A 20,294-nucleotide genomic window follows, 5' to 3' on the forward strand; every position below is an offset into this window, starting at 1 on the left:
ATCAACGTTATATGTAAACGTAACATTAAAAATTATAAAATAAATGCAATATAATTATCTGTGAATCTAATTTTGTCTATCGTCTGACGTCTACGGTGTATCGTCTATTGACTATTCTAATTTCTATGATTTATTTGTTGGTCGAAGTTAAAGGTGGGTTTGTACGTTACAAATTATAGTGTGATTGTTCTGATAACGTATTAGAAAGACCTTGAATAATGTGCGTTAACGTAATGAACAGTGACTAGTATCAAAGATTTCCTTCAAAGCCTTATAATATTTTTGAGACGTACAATTGAGAAAATATTTGTGTACAATAAAAAAATGGTAAGTGACAGTGTTTAATTGTTTATTTATATAATTGCTTTCGTATGCTCTTGATGTGTGAAAGTTATATTTTCTTTGCAGAGCCAAGCTCGAGTTGACGATTTATGTCCCACGGCGCACCTTCGGGTCATATTGCCGTCATCAATGGACAATAACATGCCACCACCATTTATTGATATCAGTAAGTCACAATGCAATAAAAAAATTGCTTGTAATTGCCTATGCGTCAATATACTAGTAACATATATAATTTATTAACAAGTACATATGATAACTTGAACCTACATTTTCCTTATTAATATTACTAAAAAAGGTATTTAAAACCTTGGGTTAATCTATTAACAGCAAATATGTTTTCAATAGGACATATGCGCATTATTATCATTATAAAATAATTTAATTTAGTAAAAACATTCAAGCCAAGATGGCCTAGTGGTTAGAATGTGTTCATCTTAACATATGGGTTCAAACCCGGACAAGCATCGCTGCATTTTCATGTGCTTAATTTGTGTTTCATCTCATGCTTGATGGTAAAGGAAAAAATTGTGAGAAAACCTGTATGTGTCTCTTTTCACTGAAATTCTACCACATATATATTCCACCAACCTGCATTGGTGCAGCGCGGTGGAATAAACTCCATAACCTCCTCAAAAATGAGAGGAGGCCTTAGCCCAGCAGTGGGACATTCATAGGATGTTACTGTACTACGCTGTGCTATAAAAATATAAAAAAATAGATTCAATATTTGTTTTCAAAATAACATAAAAGAAAAAATTATGATTCATTATTGTTTTGACATTTTATCCTCATATCACTGATAAGGCATATATTTTGCAAGATTAGTCATAGTGAAATAGTGTATACAGCTATTGTTAAGGTGCTTGATTGGATCTTAACGAAAAGAATTTTAATTGAAAATAAATGTCGCTGTATTGTCTCATGAAACAATGACATTGTTATTAATGTGTTAAGAAACCATTGACGTCACCTTGTTTTATTATCTTTGATGGTTTTAACAGTGATATGACATGTGCGTCATATTCACTTTTAATTGCATTTTTTTGTTTTTAACCAAATAAGAAATTGCAACATTAGACATTTTAAACATCGATTATTATAATCACATAGATTTTTTCACCGATAGAGAGATAACTCTTTATTTCTTTTTGTTTAAATGTTCGTCAATATATTTGTAATATTGAATTTTGAGTATTTTATCTAGTGACTAGATCATAAACCTGCTCCCTGCCACTGGACCCCAATGCTCTTCAAATTCAAAAATTTGAATGAGGGAGTAGAGATTACAATATTGCTTGCAAACTCAATTTTGCTAATCTCTGTTGAGACAGTTTTTTTTTTTTTTAATTTTGCAATTGAACCTTTTTAAATGTTTTCTGGGATCATTATGATTATCAGTATAAATAAATATTAATATTGTTACAGATAATCTCCATGATATACCACCACCACAGGCGGACTTCTCTGCTCCCCCACCATATGACGTGGCTGCTAACTCCAAGCTGCCTACATATGAAGAGGTGCAGCGCGAGAAGCAAATGGAAGGAGAGGGACTGCATCAGGTTAATTCATTTTTATTTCTTACATAATTGGACCATCTAATAATCTTAGGTCAATTATTATATTATTATCAGATGTTTATTATTAACACATACAGTTTATAACAAGAATAAAAATTATAGAAGGCAAGTTTATCCCTTTTAGATATATCTTTTAAGGTATCCTAAGAGCTGAGATAGCCCTGTCGTTAGATTTCATGAATTTTAACCGAAGATTGCGGTTTCAAACCGGGATAGACAATCCTGATTTTTGATGCTTGATTTGCGTTTAGTTAATTATAAATATCGTATCTGCATGAGTCGAATGAAAATACGTCATACTGGCTGGTGATTTTTGGAGGAGAAAGCTCCAAACCTTCTCCTCATTTAGTGAGGCCTTAGCCCAACAGTGGGATATATACAGACTATTACTGTGTTTTTTTTTCACCCAATGACACATCGCCGAAAATAATCAATGACTTGGCTTGTCGTGACATTTCCACCAGAAGAGTGATTCTACAACAGCAATCAATTTAGGCAAAATTATCTAATATATCAGGCTGTTGTCCTCCTTGGGAGGGTCAGATTAAGGAAGGCAATCGCTTGTAAATTTCACCAAATAATTACCATACAATTTAAAAACTGCGACGACTCCCAAATGAATCCCAAAAATGGTAGAAGAGCAAGCGAATGATAATGGTGTACTTATTATCAGATCCCTCCGCCGAGCCACCCGACGATCACGGCGTTCGTGACGGTGGAGCCGCCCGAGGGCGCGGCCGAGACGCTCGACCCCGAGAACAGCCTGCTCGGAACCGACATCATGTTCCTGACATCGTTTTTCGGTAAATATATCTAGTATATAATAACTTAAAACATAACTTACCTTTTATTTTAAGATATCCGCTTCCCAATATAAAACTTCCAAAAATAGTTTTTTGTAAATTATATAACATAACTTACCTCTACTAATATAAAAGTTAAAATATAAGGTATATAAGCCTCAAACATTTTTTAATTATATTTTAATTGTATATAATATATTGGTTCACCTGGATAGGTGAACGCCGGTGATAGCCAGATATCAAATATTCTACCGTCAAACAGCAAATAATATGTACTGTTGTTTTTCAGTAGCAAAATTGAGTTAAAATTAAAATCGATAGGGCCACATTTTAGTCAAAATATAAGTGTTCAGTAACGCTCATTTGTACATATATAATTAAATGGAACATATAATATAAAGTACATTTCATGTAGGAATTAAAAGACTTAAAAATTTTCGTTCGAAGCTTCTTGTAAACTATTAACCGAGGACATTTAAATTCGTATACTTCTTGATGTTTTCATATAATATCTATCCAAATAATATACTGCCGGCGCCTTCGCCGGTGTATGAGGGGCAGGTGCTAGGTAGCCTATGTGATATGTTTTTGTACCCCAATAAACGCTAAGCAAAATTCAATTATGATCTCTTAAGTAGTTAAGATTTGAAAGCGTAACAAACAAACTCACTTTCGCGTTTATAATATTATTAAGGATAAATATGTTTCTTGTTAGCTTCCTTATTTAATTGTATTCATTTAAATCCTGTTACTCGTAATTCTATACGTCCGTCATAGAGTATTTTACAACTTTTTTCATTCGGTTTTCTTTTTCGATTAATTCGACCAAATTGCTAGTCTAGGTCGACCGGTCACCTAATCAACAATCACTTACATCGTCAATGGGTCACCCTTGGGAACTAAGATATTATATCATTTGTGACTGTAGTTATACTGACTCACTCACCATTAAAAACGGACAGCAATATTAAGTATTGCTGTTTGGCGGTACAATATATGATGAGTAGGTGGTACCTACCCAGGCGGACTTGCACAATGCCCTACCAAGTATATAAAATCGCGCTACGATTTCGTAGTTTCCGGTAGTAAGCTCTGACGACAACGGACAGACAATCATGCAAATCAGTAATCGTATCCTTTCATTCCACATGAAAATTAAAAAAAAAAATTCTCAGTTCTTCCACAAACAGTAGACAATTTTAATGTAATACTTTACGTTAATGTATTTTTTATTTTGTACAAACTAATATAAATGTCATCGTAATATTTAATACGCTACGCTGAACAAGTTCTATGGCGTCGCGCCAGGAAGTCGCGAAAATTCAGTCATACACTCGGACGCGACATATGGAATTACATGATATATTATGAATAATAGATTAAAAATTCTAGACATTCTAATCCCTGGAAAAAACTAATATTAGTTTGTTTATTAATAACTAGATGGGCCGCGTGGTTCATATTCGTCAAATGTTGCTTCGCCGCCCCCATTTCTAGCAGCGTTTTTTTTTATATAGAATAGAAAGGCGGACGAGTATATGGGCCACCTGATGGTAAGTGCTCACCAACGCCTATAGACATTGGTATTGTAAGAAATGTTAACCATCGCTTACATCACCGATGCACCACTAACCTTGGGAACTAAGATGTTATGTTCCTTGTGCCTGTAATTACACTGGCTCACTCACCCTTCAAACCGGAACACAACAATACTAAGTACTACTGTTTTGCGGTAGAATATCTGATGAGTGGGTGGTACCTACCCAGATGAGCTTGTACTAAGCTCTACCACAAGTGATGTTGTATAGAATATAACCTTTCTCAATAAAATGAGCTAACCGACAAAAATATATTTTTTTATTACGGTTCGTTACTTTCAGATATTAGCGCGCTCAAACAGACTTAAACTTTATAATATTAGTTAGGTATCTTTTGTCCATTTCTTTTTCACTGATAACGTGTATGTAAAATTAAATGACGGATTCAGTTGTTAAAACGTGAAAATGTAACAAACAATCAAAATAAGTTTTGCTTTTTATAATATTAGGATATATTTATTTAATTTGAGGTTATAAAGACGTAGAGTATTGGTGGTAGCCGTGATGCGAATAATTCTACCAAAAACGTCAATAGTTTGTATTTCTGTGTACAAGTTTGGAAGCCATTATAACAAGAGACATAACATCGTATGCTTTTCCCATTGTTAGTAGCGCATTGATGGCCGTAGGTTACTATCAGATGGCCTTTTAGCGGGTCTGTACATATATATAGATGACATTTGGAACTCGCTCATGTGTCTCACCTCGACCCTGATAACGATACGCCAATTAATAATAATTAAAGATCGAAATTTACAATCTCTGATTTGTGATGACAAGTCTCATGTGCAATTCAAATAGGAGACCCGAAATGTCACAATGGTTAAAACAGTACAGTACAGTAACAGCCTGTTAATGTCCCACTGCTGGGCTAAGGCCTCCTCTCTCTTTTGAGGAGAAGGTTTGGAGCTTATTCCACCACGTTGCTCCAATGCGGGTTGATAGAATACACATGGTTAGAACGCTCAAATCTTAACCGATGGCAACGGTTTCAAAGCCGGCCAAGCTGTACTGAATTATCATGTGCTTAATTCGCTTCAGTAAATCTGCATGTATTGCATTATTGCAATGGAGTGGTGTGGTGGAGTTTTTTTTTATATAGAATAGGAAGGCGGACTAGCATATGGGCCACCTAATGGTAAGTGGTCACCAATGCCCATAGACATTGGCATGTAAGAAATGTTAACCATCGCTTACATCACCAATGCGCCACCAACCTTGGGAACTAAGATGTTATGTCCCTTGTGCCTGTAATTACACTGGCTCTTCTAAATCTCCTCCTCAAATGGTGAGGCGTGCAGCGGTTACGGTACTTTTAAAAAAAATGTATATTAGAATTATTTATTCAAAACGTAGTTGCCAGTACTGTAATTTATTTTACAAGTGTTATCTAAAGTCCTTAGAAATAATTAAAACTGAAAGAATCGTGACTTTCATTTAATGTCTATAATAAAGCACTACCACACCACTTCGCGTTGGAGGTGTACAATAAATTTATTTTTTTTGTAATCAGTCGCATTCCTGTTCAACTGGATCGGCTTCCTGCTGCTGATGTGCTTCTGTCACACCGTGGCGAGTCGCTACGGTGCGCTGGCGGGCTTCGGCCTGTCGCTCGCCAAGTGGACTCTAATCGTCAAACACTCCACCGAGCTCGCCTCGCACGAGAACTCCTGGCTCTGGTGGCTCATTATGGCTTTCGGTGAGATTCATATAATTTAATTATCATAAATTTAAGCAAATGATTTTTGGGCCATTACTTATGCGGCATTTGAAATTTATGACATGGCAATCCTTCCCGCGGGTTACCTAACTGAAAAAATCAATAAAACTTGCAGGTATCTTGATCTGCGTGCGTGCAGTGATCCAGTACCTGAACATAAAGCGCGGCTGGCGGCTGCTCTCCGGAACTGCTCAGGAACGACTCCTGTTCTTCTATTGAAACATATTTGTAATTGTATTCGATTGGCCCGCACGACCGAATCGCCATGTAAGTAGCGATAGTTGATTCTGTTGATGATTATATAATTATTATTTTCAAAAATATATTGCAACATCATAAAAATTATTGACGAGTTAACGCAAAATTTAAGCTAAATTAAGCACAAACAGTTTTCATTTGTAAAATGTAATGAACATTGATCCTAGTGTACACAATCATTAAGCTTATTCGACAGGACTGCCCAAAAGAAATATTACTTTATACAATCTTAAGGCTAAATTCATAATAATAATATATAATATTCGTTCAACCAAATAATAAAAAAAAAAAAAAATAATGTCTATCCTGAAGATTCATTACTTAAAATGTGATATAAATTTATGAAATATGTTGTCTTTAGTTCGTTCATTCAAAGCTTAAACAAAAGTGTTTAATAAGTGCGTCCTATCCGTAATAACATGAATAGCTTGTCGAAACGTGAACACCTTCGATGGCTGACTCAAGGAGCTATGCTCGGTTGCATCACAAATATTCATATTTCGAGTTAAAAATATACTTTTTAAATCGACAAATGAATGTGTGAGTGAAGTGAAGTGCTGGGTCTCCTGTCCTCTTGAGAATGTCTTGGAAATCTACAGCTTCTACCAATTTGCATTAAAGCAATTCAATGCAAATTGGTAGACACAACTGCCCTAAAAATGAGGGGATGTATGTGATATTGATATTTGACTGTACTGGCCGTCGTCGCGTTTGGACTCTACTACCACTTACCATCAGGTGGAGTAGAGTCATTTGCCATCCCGGCGCATATAAAAAAATATTCTTTATTCCACCATAAATATCAAATTTAGATATGTCCTTAGAATCCTTGTATCATCCGAAATTATAATGGCTATGATTTATTTACTTTTTAATTTATATATATTACTATCTTTCGGCAGGGCGGTTGTTTTTTTTTTTTTTTAAATTTAAATAGTTATTTTCATCATTATAATCTCAGCTTCGTTTGTCATTATATGTAGGTCATTTTTTGTCTTTATGGGATGAACGAACCAAGGACAATATAATATCCTAGAGCTGTCATATTAGATAAGCTAGAAGATTGTGTACAATATAATCTTATAATTGTTTCGATTGTAATTGCTCATTAAAAATGTATTATTTTATTAAAAACAACAAAGACATGATTTTATATTATTAATATTATTATAAGTTGTTACTTAGTGTATGATGATGGATATCATTGTGGAAAATAATTTATGAATAGTTTTTTTTTTATTTTTCTTTTATTATTAAGAAATCGAGTCATTTATAGAAATGGTTATTTGGTAGGAATAGTGAATTTCATATAACTACATCTCAACTTATCTAAATGTTAGATGTAAGTTCGATGTTATTGAAATTTAAAGGTTATAATAAGTAAGCATAAGATTCAAAATCGCATCTCGCTTTCTATACACACGAATTGGTTTGTATGTGGTATGTAATAGAAATCTAAAATAGAAATGTTCCGATTTTTCAATAAATGCTTTAGACTTGTTCTAAGATTAGAGCGGACTGATAAAAGTAAATACGTTTCATTAATTTATACTGTAAGGTTGAAATTTGTATAAAATATCATGAAAGTATTGAAATATTGAAACAGTTATACAAATTTGAACCTTCCTCTATAGTCTATAAAGTTGATTTTTAAATACACCTTGCAATACATATATTCTCACATTCGCCCAATGTATTCGGTTATACTTTCAATATTTATGATAAGAACTCGGTTAGCTATTTAAACAAAATATGTGGTAATACAGGTCGTTGACCTTTAGAGATCCAACCGCTATTAAATATGACATTCGAATAAATTCCATAAATGTCAGTTAGTAAATAGTAGGTATTTAGAAATTATTTTTAATTATTTACCAAAAAACATATTAAAGTTAGTTTGAAAATAAGACTTTACGTATGAAAAATTTAATTTTCATGTTTTCATAGAATTTATTTCACATACGATTGAATATATATAAATAAATGCAGCTGGTTAAAACCAGTTTTGACTAAGCATCACTAGGCTTTACTCTGGTATCTTTGCTGTATGTATAGTTCAGTAGTACATCCAATTGTATACTTTACCAATTACAGTGGACACTTGACCACACATATATATATATATATATATATACAACATATTCTGAATGAATTATATATAAACAGGGGTGCTTAGTTTTCTTCGTCAATCGTTTAATACAAGACTGGTGGTTTTGTTTACGAAACTTGTGCTAAAGTTTAAATAAGGTTGAGCTAGATACTATTTTATTAACATAAAGACAGGTCCATTCGAATTGTAATTGAGTAAAGTGTGCTTATATATTTTTTTTATATATTAATGATTTCAGTACGAAGCGATCTTAGCTTTTATGAAGTGTAGTAATTTTTTTGTAAGTCTGTATGTTTGGAGATAGAATATGTAATAAGGTGGTACCTTAACTGTGTACGATAGCGGTGGTACCAGTCTGGGTAGGAAGAGCTTGCACAAAGCCCTACCGCCAAGTAAATCGTTTCGTTAAAATCGTTCTCAATACTTTTAATACATGAGACTTAAAAACTTACGAAGCGTATTTTGTTGGGATTCTTTGTCTTACGCCTCGTAGACTACATCTGTAAACGAAACGGGTCGTTTCTTGAATATAGTAACTGGTCATAAACAGCGAAATAATTGGAAGTGTTTTTTTTTGGTACATTATGGCATGTCTGAGTTTAATTATAACTTTATATTTATTAGAGGTCAGGATTTTGTAAATACTAAGTAATATTTGCTTACAAAATGTTTGTGCTATTTATATATCAACATAATGAGTGTGACTCAAATATTACCCAGTCGATCAGTCAATCCAGTTTTTATTCTCAAACATTATAAAAGTATATTTCAAAGCTTCACGTCCAGAAATACATTAGTTTTTAATTACGACATAATATCGCAAAGCTTGTACACTTTTACACTAATTATGTGTCTCATATTTATGCCGTTTATCCTGATTTCCGAACGAAATTTGATGGAACTAAGACTTGCTATCCTTTTCAATCTCGCGTTAGATTGAGAGACAGCAATAGTTAGTATCGTTAAATTAGTTTAGATACAGAATCGACACGATTATTGGCATTAATTGTCACGGTAACTTTACGCTAAAATTCGTAGTTTATAAACATCACAACCAAATTACTAGACTAGTGTTTGATGTTCAATTTAAACGTAAAATAAGTAATAAAATTTAAATGTGCGCTTTTACTAATTCCGCACTAAAAATTATCGATTATTATTATTTTAGATTTTATCTCAAAATCGTAACTCTAGTGCAATAAATATCTAGTTAATAGAGTTTATTGTATATTTGTATAGACCACAGACTAAATCAATATATTTTTAATTAAAAATGTTATGTATATTTTTTTATTGTTGTATCATTGTCTGCGGCAATGAATGTGGAAGGTTCATCAATTTTCTGTATTTGAATGTATGATACAAATTATACATATTTATGTGGCTAAGTGTTCGGAAATTATATTATATTCAATCTGTCATCGGATTGTATGACGTCACTGCATATTATAGCCGCCATCTTGTAATATAATATGTTAAGTTGCAATAACAGCCCGTTAATGTCCCACTGCTGGGCTAAGGCCTCCTCTCCCTTTTGAGGAGAAGACTTGAAGCTTATTCCACCAAGCTGCTCCAATGCGGGTTGGTAGAATACACATCTGATCTCATCTGGTGTCTGATTTCATTGAAATTCTGCCACGTGTGCCTCAAAACAGGAGAGGAGGCCTTCAGCCCAGCCGTGGGATATTCACAGACGTTACGGATGTTAAGTTAAACAAAATATAATTTTAAATCGATTCAAACGTTAATTTAGTGTGTAGTCTACACAAATAAATGATTTAGGCAAGCCTATATATTATAATACGACGCCACGTTCACACCTAGTGTTAGTCTAATTACATATATGTAATTATGAGTTAAAAATGTGAGTTATAAATGTAAGGATATTATATTATTTTTGTAGTTTTTATTTTAGTTATGTAAAATAATTTACAAGGTTTATCAAATTTTATCTTTAGGTTAATTATGTTGGCGAATTCACTAAAAATATTGGTTCGATGTATTTTATATTTATTAAATTGTGATTTTGTAAATTTATTCAATGAAAACGCCTTAATAAATGTCTACTGGTACATACTGACTTTAATTTATAATAATAAAATAATTCCCTGTATAAATGGAAATTGTATTAAAACAAAATTAAGCCAAATGAAATTCTCTGGATTGTTTCCTTAATCCTTAAGTCATATATTTAGTTTTATTAGTAGCTAGCAAATCTCGCGGTATCCCCACTGTGTTATTGCCATATTTACTTACGTAACGCCTATGCAGTTATTTCGGAATCAGAAACTTTAATTTTATTTTATAGAATATTTTCTTCTTCGTCAGAGCGGTCGTGGTTGCCATGTAGTATTACGAATTTCGGCGCAGATGTTATTCGCCTCACGAGCCATATGTCCCTATTGGTGGTAAGCCTGGTGCACTCATGCAAAGGACCGCCAACAGTTGTTTTCATTTGGTCGGTCCATCGCATGGGCGTCCTTCTACGTGGTCTGGTGCCATCCACCTTGCCTTGAATGACAAGGCGCTCTATGGTGTCATATCCTTGCCGAGAGACGTACCCAAAAAATTATAGATTACAGTACAGTAACAGTAACGGTAATGTCCCACTGCTGGGCTAAGGCCTCCTCTTTCTTTTGAGGAGAAAGTTTGGAGCTTCTTCCACCACGCTACTCCAATGCGGGTTGGTAGAATATACATGTGACATAATTTCAATGAAATTAGACACATGCAGGTTTCCTCGCGATGTTTTCCTTCACCGTCAAGCACGAGATGAATTATAATCACAAATTAAACACACGAAAATGCAGTGGTGCTTGCCCGGGTTTGAACCCACGATCGTCGGTTAAGATTCACGCGTTCTAACCACTAGGGCATCTCGACTTTTTATATTATAGATTATTACAAATTAATTAAAAATACAAAAATTTAAAAGAATACGTAAATTGACGTTTTCATGTGCCGTGCACAAACTTATTTATGTAACACAAATGTTAGGTTTGTGTCGTGTGATACGACTATAACGACCGCGACTTTTCAAGCCTTCAGCTTTTCACTGTGCGTGATTTATATTATGTTCATTTTTATTAAATGTGACAAATAAATTGAATTAAAGTTATCGTGTGGTGATTTATTTCTGAAATTTTAACGAAATAAACGTAACAATGACATGTACTGATTGTAGTCTGATTGTTGACTGATGACTTTGTAGAGTTTTAGTTGTGGTAGCGATTGCTTGGAAAGTGCCTGACGTGAACAGATAATCTTCCTTTCGATTATATTGACACATTTGAACCTGACCGAATATCAGCTACGGCTGCTTATCTCGAAGACTACAAACCTAATAAATGGAATTTGTATATATTTAATCTTTATATTAACGACATATGCGACTGTTTTTGTAATTCTAATTATTTCTTATTTGCTGACGATCTTAAATTTCTTCGTATCATCTCCTCCCCTAACGACGTTGAATTGCTCCAATGCGATTTAAATCGATTAAGTAACTGGTGTGACAAAAATGGAATGAGTCTCAATGTTAGCAAATGTCATCTGGTCAGTTTCAGCAGATTGAAATCCAGTCCACAAAGAACATATAGACTTAAAAATGTCTGTTTACGAGAATTGACTGAGATTCGTGATCTAGGCATCATCATTGACAAAAAATTACGTTTTCACACTCATATTGATTCCATTTGTTCAAAGGGATTTAAAAGTCTTGGTTTCATTTTACGCAATTGTAGTGATCTGAAAAATCCTTCGACTTTGATCACATTGTACAACGCTTTTGTCGTTTTGTTGTTTTTGAAAGCATTCAAAAACGCTTCTTATGGCATCTCTGCTTTAAATTCGGCTTAGCAAAAAAACTCCCTAATTACAAAGATCGAATAGCCTTTTTCAAAATGAACACCCTTGCCGATCGAAGACGCTTACTGGACAACATGTTCATCTATAAACTAATTAACGGCACTTTGGATTGTCCAGACTTATTATCGCGGATACATATTTCTGCACCTTCCAAGTCTTTGCGCACTAGCAAACGCACGATTTTTTCAGAGCATTTGTCTAAATCTAATTTGGGTCATTACTCCCCTCTCAATAGAATTATGAGAGCCTATAATTCAATAAGCGGAGACAAAGATTTAGATATTTTCGGTAATATGAAAAAATTTAAAAATAAAATATTAATTAAAAATACTCAAAATTGTTTAGTTTAGTTTAGATAGTTTACTTATGTTCTTATCTTTATTCTAATTTATTGTTGTTATATAACGGTTTTTAATTAGCTTTTTTTACCTTCTGTTTGTTGTCGCTTAACTCTTATTTTGTGAATGCTGTTATCACCTATAAGTAAGATACCACTAGTCTTATTTTTTATTCATGTATCTGGAATGTTTTTAGTGTGTATTTTGTTGGTGATCTATATAAAATAAAAATAAAAAATATATATTATCATATATATAGAAGAATAATATTATTATATATATATATATATATATATATATATATAATATATATATATAATAATAATAATATATATATATATAATATAATAATATATATATATATATATATAATATAATATATATATATAATAATATTATTCTTCTGGACGTGTCACTGAACTCCTTCTTAAGTGGGTTCCTGAATAGTTAATATTGGACCCAGTGCGCTGCGATAAAATTCGTATTTCACCTAAAGACAGCTTACTATGTATATACTTATTGTTTACAATTACGGCCTAATGGGTAAAGCTTATACGGCTATAGATCCCGAGGTCCTGGGTTCATACGCCGGGGCCAAACAAAAAATTATTATATCAAAAAAAAATTGCGGGCCTCCATTTCTAGGGGGGTTACCGGATACAGGAAACCCACCTAATCTCGGTGGCTATTACGGCGGGGCGAGAGGGTGTGCATAACGCCGACGTCTTCTTCGCTAGCCTATACGTAAGTGTGCCGCTTTTCCTTGCTACCAAGCGACTTAAGTGGGGAGACTCTGCTCTTTCAGCACCCGTGTTTAACTTAACCATTATAATATTTCCTGCCCATTTCACTGGTCTCGATATAAACTTAATTTCAGAAGTTTGAATATTCGTTACCCAATCACAATAAAAAAAAACTGGGCGAAGGCCTTCTGGGCGAAGACTTAACGATTGAAGAAGTCGATAATATCGCTGAATTAAATACTATTTTATCTAACAGACTGTAATGCCCCACTGCTAGGCTAAAGCCTCCTCTCCTTTTTGAGGAGAAGGATTGGAGATTATTTCACGCGGCAGTATCCAATTGATACACATACAGATTCATCATCCAACACATACAGATTCATTCACGATATTTTTTTTTTTATAGAATAGGAAGGTGGACGAGCATATAGGCCACCTGATGGTAAGTGGTCACCAAACGCCCTTAGACATTGGCATTGTAAGAAATGTCAACCATCGCTTATAGCCAATGCGCCACCAACCTTGGGAACTAAGATTTTATGTCCCTTGTGCCTGTAATTACACTGGCTCACTCACCCTTCAAACCGGAACACAACAATAACAATACCATGATGACTCAGCACATGTGAATCTTAACCAAAGCTTTAACCCGGGCAAGCACTCCTGATTTTTTATTCGCTTAATATGTGTTTATAATTCTCGTGCTCCGCGGTGGTGGAAAATATATTTACTGGTGGTAGGGCTTTGTGCAAGCTCGTCTGGATAGGTACCACCCACTCATCAGATATTCTACCGCATTCACCATCAGATTTCAACAGCATTACTTGATATTGATGTGTTCCGGTTTGAAGGATGAGTGAGCCAGTGTAATTACAGGCACAAAGGACATAAAATCTTAGTTCCCAAGGTTGGTGGCGCATTGGCTATGTAAGTGATGGTTGACATATCTTACAATGCCAATGTCTAAGGGCGTTGGTGACCACTTACCATCAGGTGGCCCATATGCTCGTCCGCCTTCCTATTCTATATAAAAAAAAGTGGTCACCACCGCCCATAGACATTGGCAATGTAAGAAATGTACCTGTAATTACACTGGCTCACTCACCATAACAGAATATCTGATGAGTGGGTGGTACCTACCCAAACGAGTTTGCACAAAGCCCTACCAACAGTTAATTCAATATGGCTTTACTAAATAAGTGATAGCAATTTTACAAAGTCATTACAAATATTCGTATGTCCCGACCAGCTTATTGATTTATTTGTCCGGCGACAGCCATGAAGGTATGATGTGAGTAAACATCATACCTGCATTTCTTGTTACTAGAGTCCGTAAAAAATTTCAGAGTAAAAATTTCAATCATTTAAGAAAAAAATCTTAGTAAATACTTGGTTAATAAAATTTAAATAGGTAATTTTTGATATTTAGAAATTAAACATTTGATTTCATAACTAGCCGTGTACCCAATGGGGTATCCATTATTCAGAATCTCTTTGGTATTTATATTTATAAGAAACTGTAATAAATATATTTTGTCAACATTTCAGTTAGATTGAGATGTAACGAAGTGAGTTCTTACCGAGTAGCAGTCGGGCTATAATCGTATAAATGCCAAATTGAGTTTATTCTTTCGTTTTCTTATTACGCTTACACGTCTAAACTATTCAACCGATCATCATGCAATTTTGCAAACATATTTTCAGGGGTAAAAAAAAGAAAAATCACGTATCTTTAACCTCCCTTCCCCTTTCACGTGAAAGCAAACCTGCGGATGTAAACTAGTGAAATATAAAACAAAAGTCAGTTACGTCATGGTTTAAACTTTTTATGCTATTTAATTAAACCAAATACTATACATTAATGGCGAATAATGGCGCGGCGAAGCGGGCGGATGAGAAAAACGAATGTAATAGTGCACCGTAACCGTACTTAATATTATACATACTAAACGTAATTTTTAATACATTTTCTAACTTAAGCTAATTAATTGACTAAAATTTCAGCTTCAGGCATTTCGTTGTCTTCCTCATCCTCGATTTCATCCGATAAATCATTTATGTTCATCGTTCAATTTTAAAACAAAAAAAAACGCTGAAAAAGTCAATCGCAATGAATTATTTCGTCAATTTATTTACAGGCTGTACAAGTGTCTGTCTGTAATTTCAAAATAACTGCCACTTTTAAAGTTAAAATGGCGATTTACCAAAACCAAAACAATCTTTGTCTGTCTGTTTGTCCAGTCTAATCTCGAAAACGGCAAAATATAAAAAATAGAAATAAGTAAATTATTATGAGAAGTATTTCGAGGTTTCGAGGACTCTTTATTTCACCAAAATTGGTTGAGTCTATCAAAAGTTATAAAAACATACGTTTTTTTGTAGTTATATCTATACTCATATAATGACATCCTGACTGATTCATCAACGCAGAGGCTAAACTGAAGGGGCTAGAAACTTAAAATTTTGGCAGTTGATACATTTTATGATGCAAACACCCAATAAGGAAGGATTTCTGGAAATTCCACTGCTAAGGGGATAAAATAAGGGATGAACGATTGTATGGAAACCTGTCATTTTTGAAGTTAGAAGGCATGCAATTTCATATACAAGTTTCTGGTTATAAGTAAATAAACATATATTTCAGGGTTTTTGAAAATTTTCCCTCTAAGAAGGTAAAATAGGAGTTGAAAGTTTTTATGGGGATTCCATCATTTTGGAAGTAAGAAAAATGATATTTAATATTAAAGCTTCTGATTAAAAATAAATGCATACATATTTTGTCGTTTTTAGAAATTTAACCCTAAACGGGAAAAATGGGGTTGAATTAATATAAAAATGAAAAAAAATAATTTGAAACTAACTAATTGTGTTTCTTTATTGAAATGATATACATGTTTTTCAAAGTTTTTAGAAATTCCAGCCAAACCGGGTAGCAATTTTTTTTTTTTTATCATCGAACGGTCGTATGTATATATTCGCTTAAAAAACTTCATTCACATACCTCTGGGTGCAAATAACAAAATGCAAAATACACAATGTCTTAATATCAATGTTTTCTAGAGAGGTGCAAGTAATACTTTTTTTTAAACGAACTTCACTCTGTAAGTGATTTTTGTATAAAGAAAACGTATTCCATTATTGCCATGTGCACCACTTAATTGATAGTCTCGTAGCTTTACCTCAACACGACCCTTAATTCTTACAGATTTATTTTAGGATGTGCTCGAGACGAAGTAGTTTTCATTCTAAGAACACCATCCATGAGAATATATCATTCGAATTTGAAAGTATATAGTTCCCTCTTAAAGCTTGCTTTTTGCATTGCCTGTCGTTGAACATTTCCGGCACTGATTTTAGTGAGAACTGTTATCACATGGACAGTTTTTATGTTGCATGATCCAGAGTGAGCTCTGCGAGTAACTTTGGCCCCAAAAGGAAATACCTCAAACATCGCTTTTTTATATAAATAATATGTATGTATATTGTTTATTAGTTTCGGAGTCAGGGGTCCACCACCTATGTTGCTCAAATTGTGTACATGTTTTTGGGTGTAAATAAAATTTATTATTACTATTTATATTAAAGGTAGCCGGACGGGCAAATGAGCCACCTGATATTAAGTGATCGCCACCGTCCTTGAACATTGGTGATGAATTAAGAAGTTATGTCCTTTATACATAGATAGTCCTGTTTAAATAAATAACAGCCTGTTAATGTCCCACTGCTGGGCTAAAGCCTCCTCTCACTTTTGAGAGGAAGATCCAATGCGGACTGGTAGAAAGAATAGAAAGAAGAAAGAATTGGACAACATGTGGCAGAATTTCAATGAAATTAGACACATGCAGGTTTCCTCACGATGTTTTCCTTCACCATCAAGCACGAGATGAATTATAAACACAAAATTAAGCACATGAAAATTCAGTGGTGCTTGCCCGTGTTTGTACCCTCGATCGTCGGTTAAGATTCACGCGTTCTAACCACTAGGCCATCTCGGCGTTCTGTCCTGTTTAGTGGTAGGTTAAGTTATGAATTAGTGGTACATACCCAGACACGCTTACGAAAACTTCTACCACTAAATCATTGCTTCGTTTTTCATGGTTTATGTTCATATTACAGGATTTATAAGAACAACATTGCGTGATGAGTTGAATACCTTATGAAATATATGCAAATACAATATAATTAGTATTGTCGATAATATTTCATATTATAAACTAGCCGGGAATTCTAAGCACCCCCTGCCCTGCCGTTAATACAGCTGTTACCAAGGCTGGGAATAGCAGTGCTGCCGGGGACTAGTGGCACAGTTTCCAGTCCTATAATAAATTTAAGAACATATTCCTGTTTTCAAGGCATTACTTGAACACTGCAACATCCCTCCCGCTGAAACGATTAAGTGTTAAGTTAGTTCTACAAGCTTCTTTTAACGAAAAATCATTGTCTACAAAAGAATACATCAATATATCGAAGTCTGAATTCGAGATACCTATACTTAAGTCGCTTTTCATGCTGTTAGCACTTAACTAGCTATTAAGTCTTTCTTAATGATTTACGGGCTTATTTTTAAAGGTTGTTTAGCGAGTGAGTAGTTAAACAATGCTGAGTCTTTTTCTTTCGAATGTCAAATCGATAATGAGGGAAAGAGAAAAATCAGTGTTTAATTAAACGGCCGCTAAGCCACAAGCTAAGTTTATAAGTAAGGCCGTCTTTCTTATTGTTATAAAAGTTTTAATCGCTTTAATTGAGCGAGGAAACGATAATGTCTTTAAGTTGAGTCATAATATTTTTTTATGTCTGTTACAAATGAATAATTCTATCACTACCTATTTAAAAATGAATTATTATTATAAAATTATATCTAATTGTGAATAATAGCTTCATGTATTATCTATGAAAATAACTCTTTAATCAGATTGTATTTGGTTCTAGCTCTCATAGTCTTTTAATATTCCTCTAATGGTAAGCATATTGAAATATATATAAACTAATTAGCTCAGTTATGTCTTTATAGTATTAGTTGTAATGTATGTAAAATATAAACGATTTTTACCTTGAACTCCTTGAAAAAACATTCCATTCTTCAAAATCCAAAATATGTGTTTAATTTTTTTATACGTTGTATTCATAGAAAAAGATTAATGATACAATAAATCCGATCCCTAAAGAGAATAATAATTGCTTAAGACTATGTGTGTCTCGGTAGACAATAGACAAATTCATAAATGGAATGTAGACGAACATTTTTTTGTTCATTTCCTTGATACAGATATAGATATAATATTTGATGTGACTTTAGCTATTCTGCTAGATAAGTCGCCAAAACCACCCAGTATGCTGCCAACATCTGCGCAGGGTTGACGTCCTGCGCCCGTCGCCATATTGCTTCGATTTTCCCGCGTTTCCATCATTTTCATCCGCTTCAAGTTTAGAAATAATTAGAGTCCTTATGAAGGAAGTAAATTTAGATCTTCTTTGGGAGCTTACAAAAAATCGGTGTTTTCAGGATAATAATTTTTACAGAATACTAGGTGAGTTTGTTTTAAAATATTTATAATTAAGATTGTAATCGAAATTGTTAACATAATATCTTTAGAAATCACTACTTTTCCTTTTTTTTAGTGTGTAGGTTAAAAGTTCAAATGAACAGCCTATTCAATATTTTGGCAAAGTTCCAAGAATCAAAATATTTTTGCGCACATACAAAATAACATTTTGACTTGGCTCAGGCTTTTGATATTATAATTTTATTTGTATAATAATTACAGTTTGACTTGATAATCGTAACTTAATACAAAGTTATTTAGTTTTGTAACTTAAGCAACTTTTTATTAATCCTACGACACTATGTAGACAATATCCGAATTATATCTTTTTTTATATTTAATGAAACCTCAGCTCTCATATACAACCTCATTAGTCAAAAAAATTGATAATAAAAAATAAAAGTTGCCAACGGAAAGTACTGTGAGAAGGTTGTACGGCAATTAGTGCACGACTTAGCTAATGCTGATAGTGGATTTAATTTTTTTTCATCACTAGAAATCATATCACGCAACATATTATATAAATTCTCTATATAAATTTTTATGCTTGTTTTAAATCGCCTATTTTATTATTCAAATTGATTCGATATGTATTAACGATAAAGTATTAACGTTAAAATATATTTTGTTTACTTATTATGACCCGTAGTCTTCCTGAGACATGTCAACCCTTTCTAGATAATAATTTCACTAAAATGAAAATGTTTAATATTTTATATCATATAAATCAATCAACAAATTCTGCATAATGTCCGCAAACATTTAATAATTAATATAAAAATGTAATGATTATAACTATATAAAAATCATACGTAGAAGATCATCTTGCTAATCATTAATAATGGAGACCAATAAACCTTGGATGTGTTGTGATAAGTGTTCCCTAATATATTTTAAGAGCTAATGGAATCCAAAGGCTGGCACAGTAAAAGGTTGTCCTTTTAGGTTGGTTGACGACGCCAGTCCGGCGTCGTCGCGGCGCCGAACCGAATATTAGGAAAGAATTATTCCACTATCGAAATCATGCTTGCTAAGTGTGAAGGATTCGATTCTTCTGCTTCTATTAATTTTTATTTGTAATTTAATGCTTTTTTATTATATATAAAAACATTGTTTTTACTTGAATTTAAGGGAGCGGTGTTCTTTACATTTTTTTATGATTTAAATACCGTTTTATATTTTAGTCTTAAATAATTAAAAGAGCTACATTTAAGGTTGTAAAGCATATTCGAAGATTAGAGGAAAATACAAGTCTGTTTTTCTGAATTTCGTAAAATCTAAGAAATTCGAATGTGCTGCATTCGCTATGGGCGACGCATAACTTTGCATTCGTTTTCATGTTGTTGAAACAAATATACTTGATGTCTTTCTTTCCTGTTTGTTATTGCA

At 33.4% G+C, this 20,294-nt stretch overlaps 2 protein-coding genes across 4 annotated transcripts in view; both read left to right on the top strand.

Moving 5' to 3' along the window:
* The first annotated feature begins 111 nt into the window (after positions 1-111).
* LOC126776898 (NEDD4 family-interacting protein 1) lies at positions 112-10,486 on the top strand. 2 transcript variants are annotated; one of them, XM_050499760.1, is made up of 6 exons: positions 112-339; positions 422-508; positions 1,771-1,907; positions 2,599-2,728; positions 5,840-6,025; positions 6,162-10,486. In XM_050499760.1, exons 2-6 carry the CDS (start codon positions 472-474, stop codon positions 6,263-6,265), a joined length of 594 nt encoding a protein of 197 aa, XP_050355717.1. In that variant the 5' UTR covers positions 112-339; positions 422-471; the 3' UTR covers positions 6,266-10,486. The 2 variants fall into 2 exon arrangements, with proteins under 2 accessions (XP_050355717.1, XP_050355716.1); XM_050499759.1 differs by having other exon boundaries at positions 112-327; positions 409-508.
* Positions 10,487-18,683: 8,197 nt separating this feature from the next.
* LOC126776738 (multidrug resistance protein homolog 49-like) overlaps positions 18,684-20,294 on the top strand; it is a 35,862-nt gene continuing 34,251 nt past the window's right edge. For both annotated transcript variants that reach the window (XM_050499453.1, XM_050499454.1), the window contains exon 1: positions 18,684-18,890. The gene's annotated coding sequence lies outside the window, so the exon portion shown is untranslated. The remainder of the gene's footprint in view (positions 18,891-20,294) is intronic.

The sequence above is a fragment of the Nymphalis io genome, chromosome 21 (genome assembly GCF_905147045.1).
Source record: "Nymphalis io chromosome 21, ilAglIoxx1.1, whole genome shotgun sequence".
Taxonomy (NCBI): domain Eukaryota; kingdom Metazoa; phylum Arthropoda; class Insecta; order Lepidoptera; family Nymphalidae; genus Nymphalis; species Nymphalis io.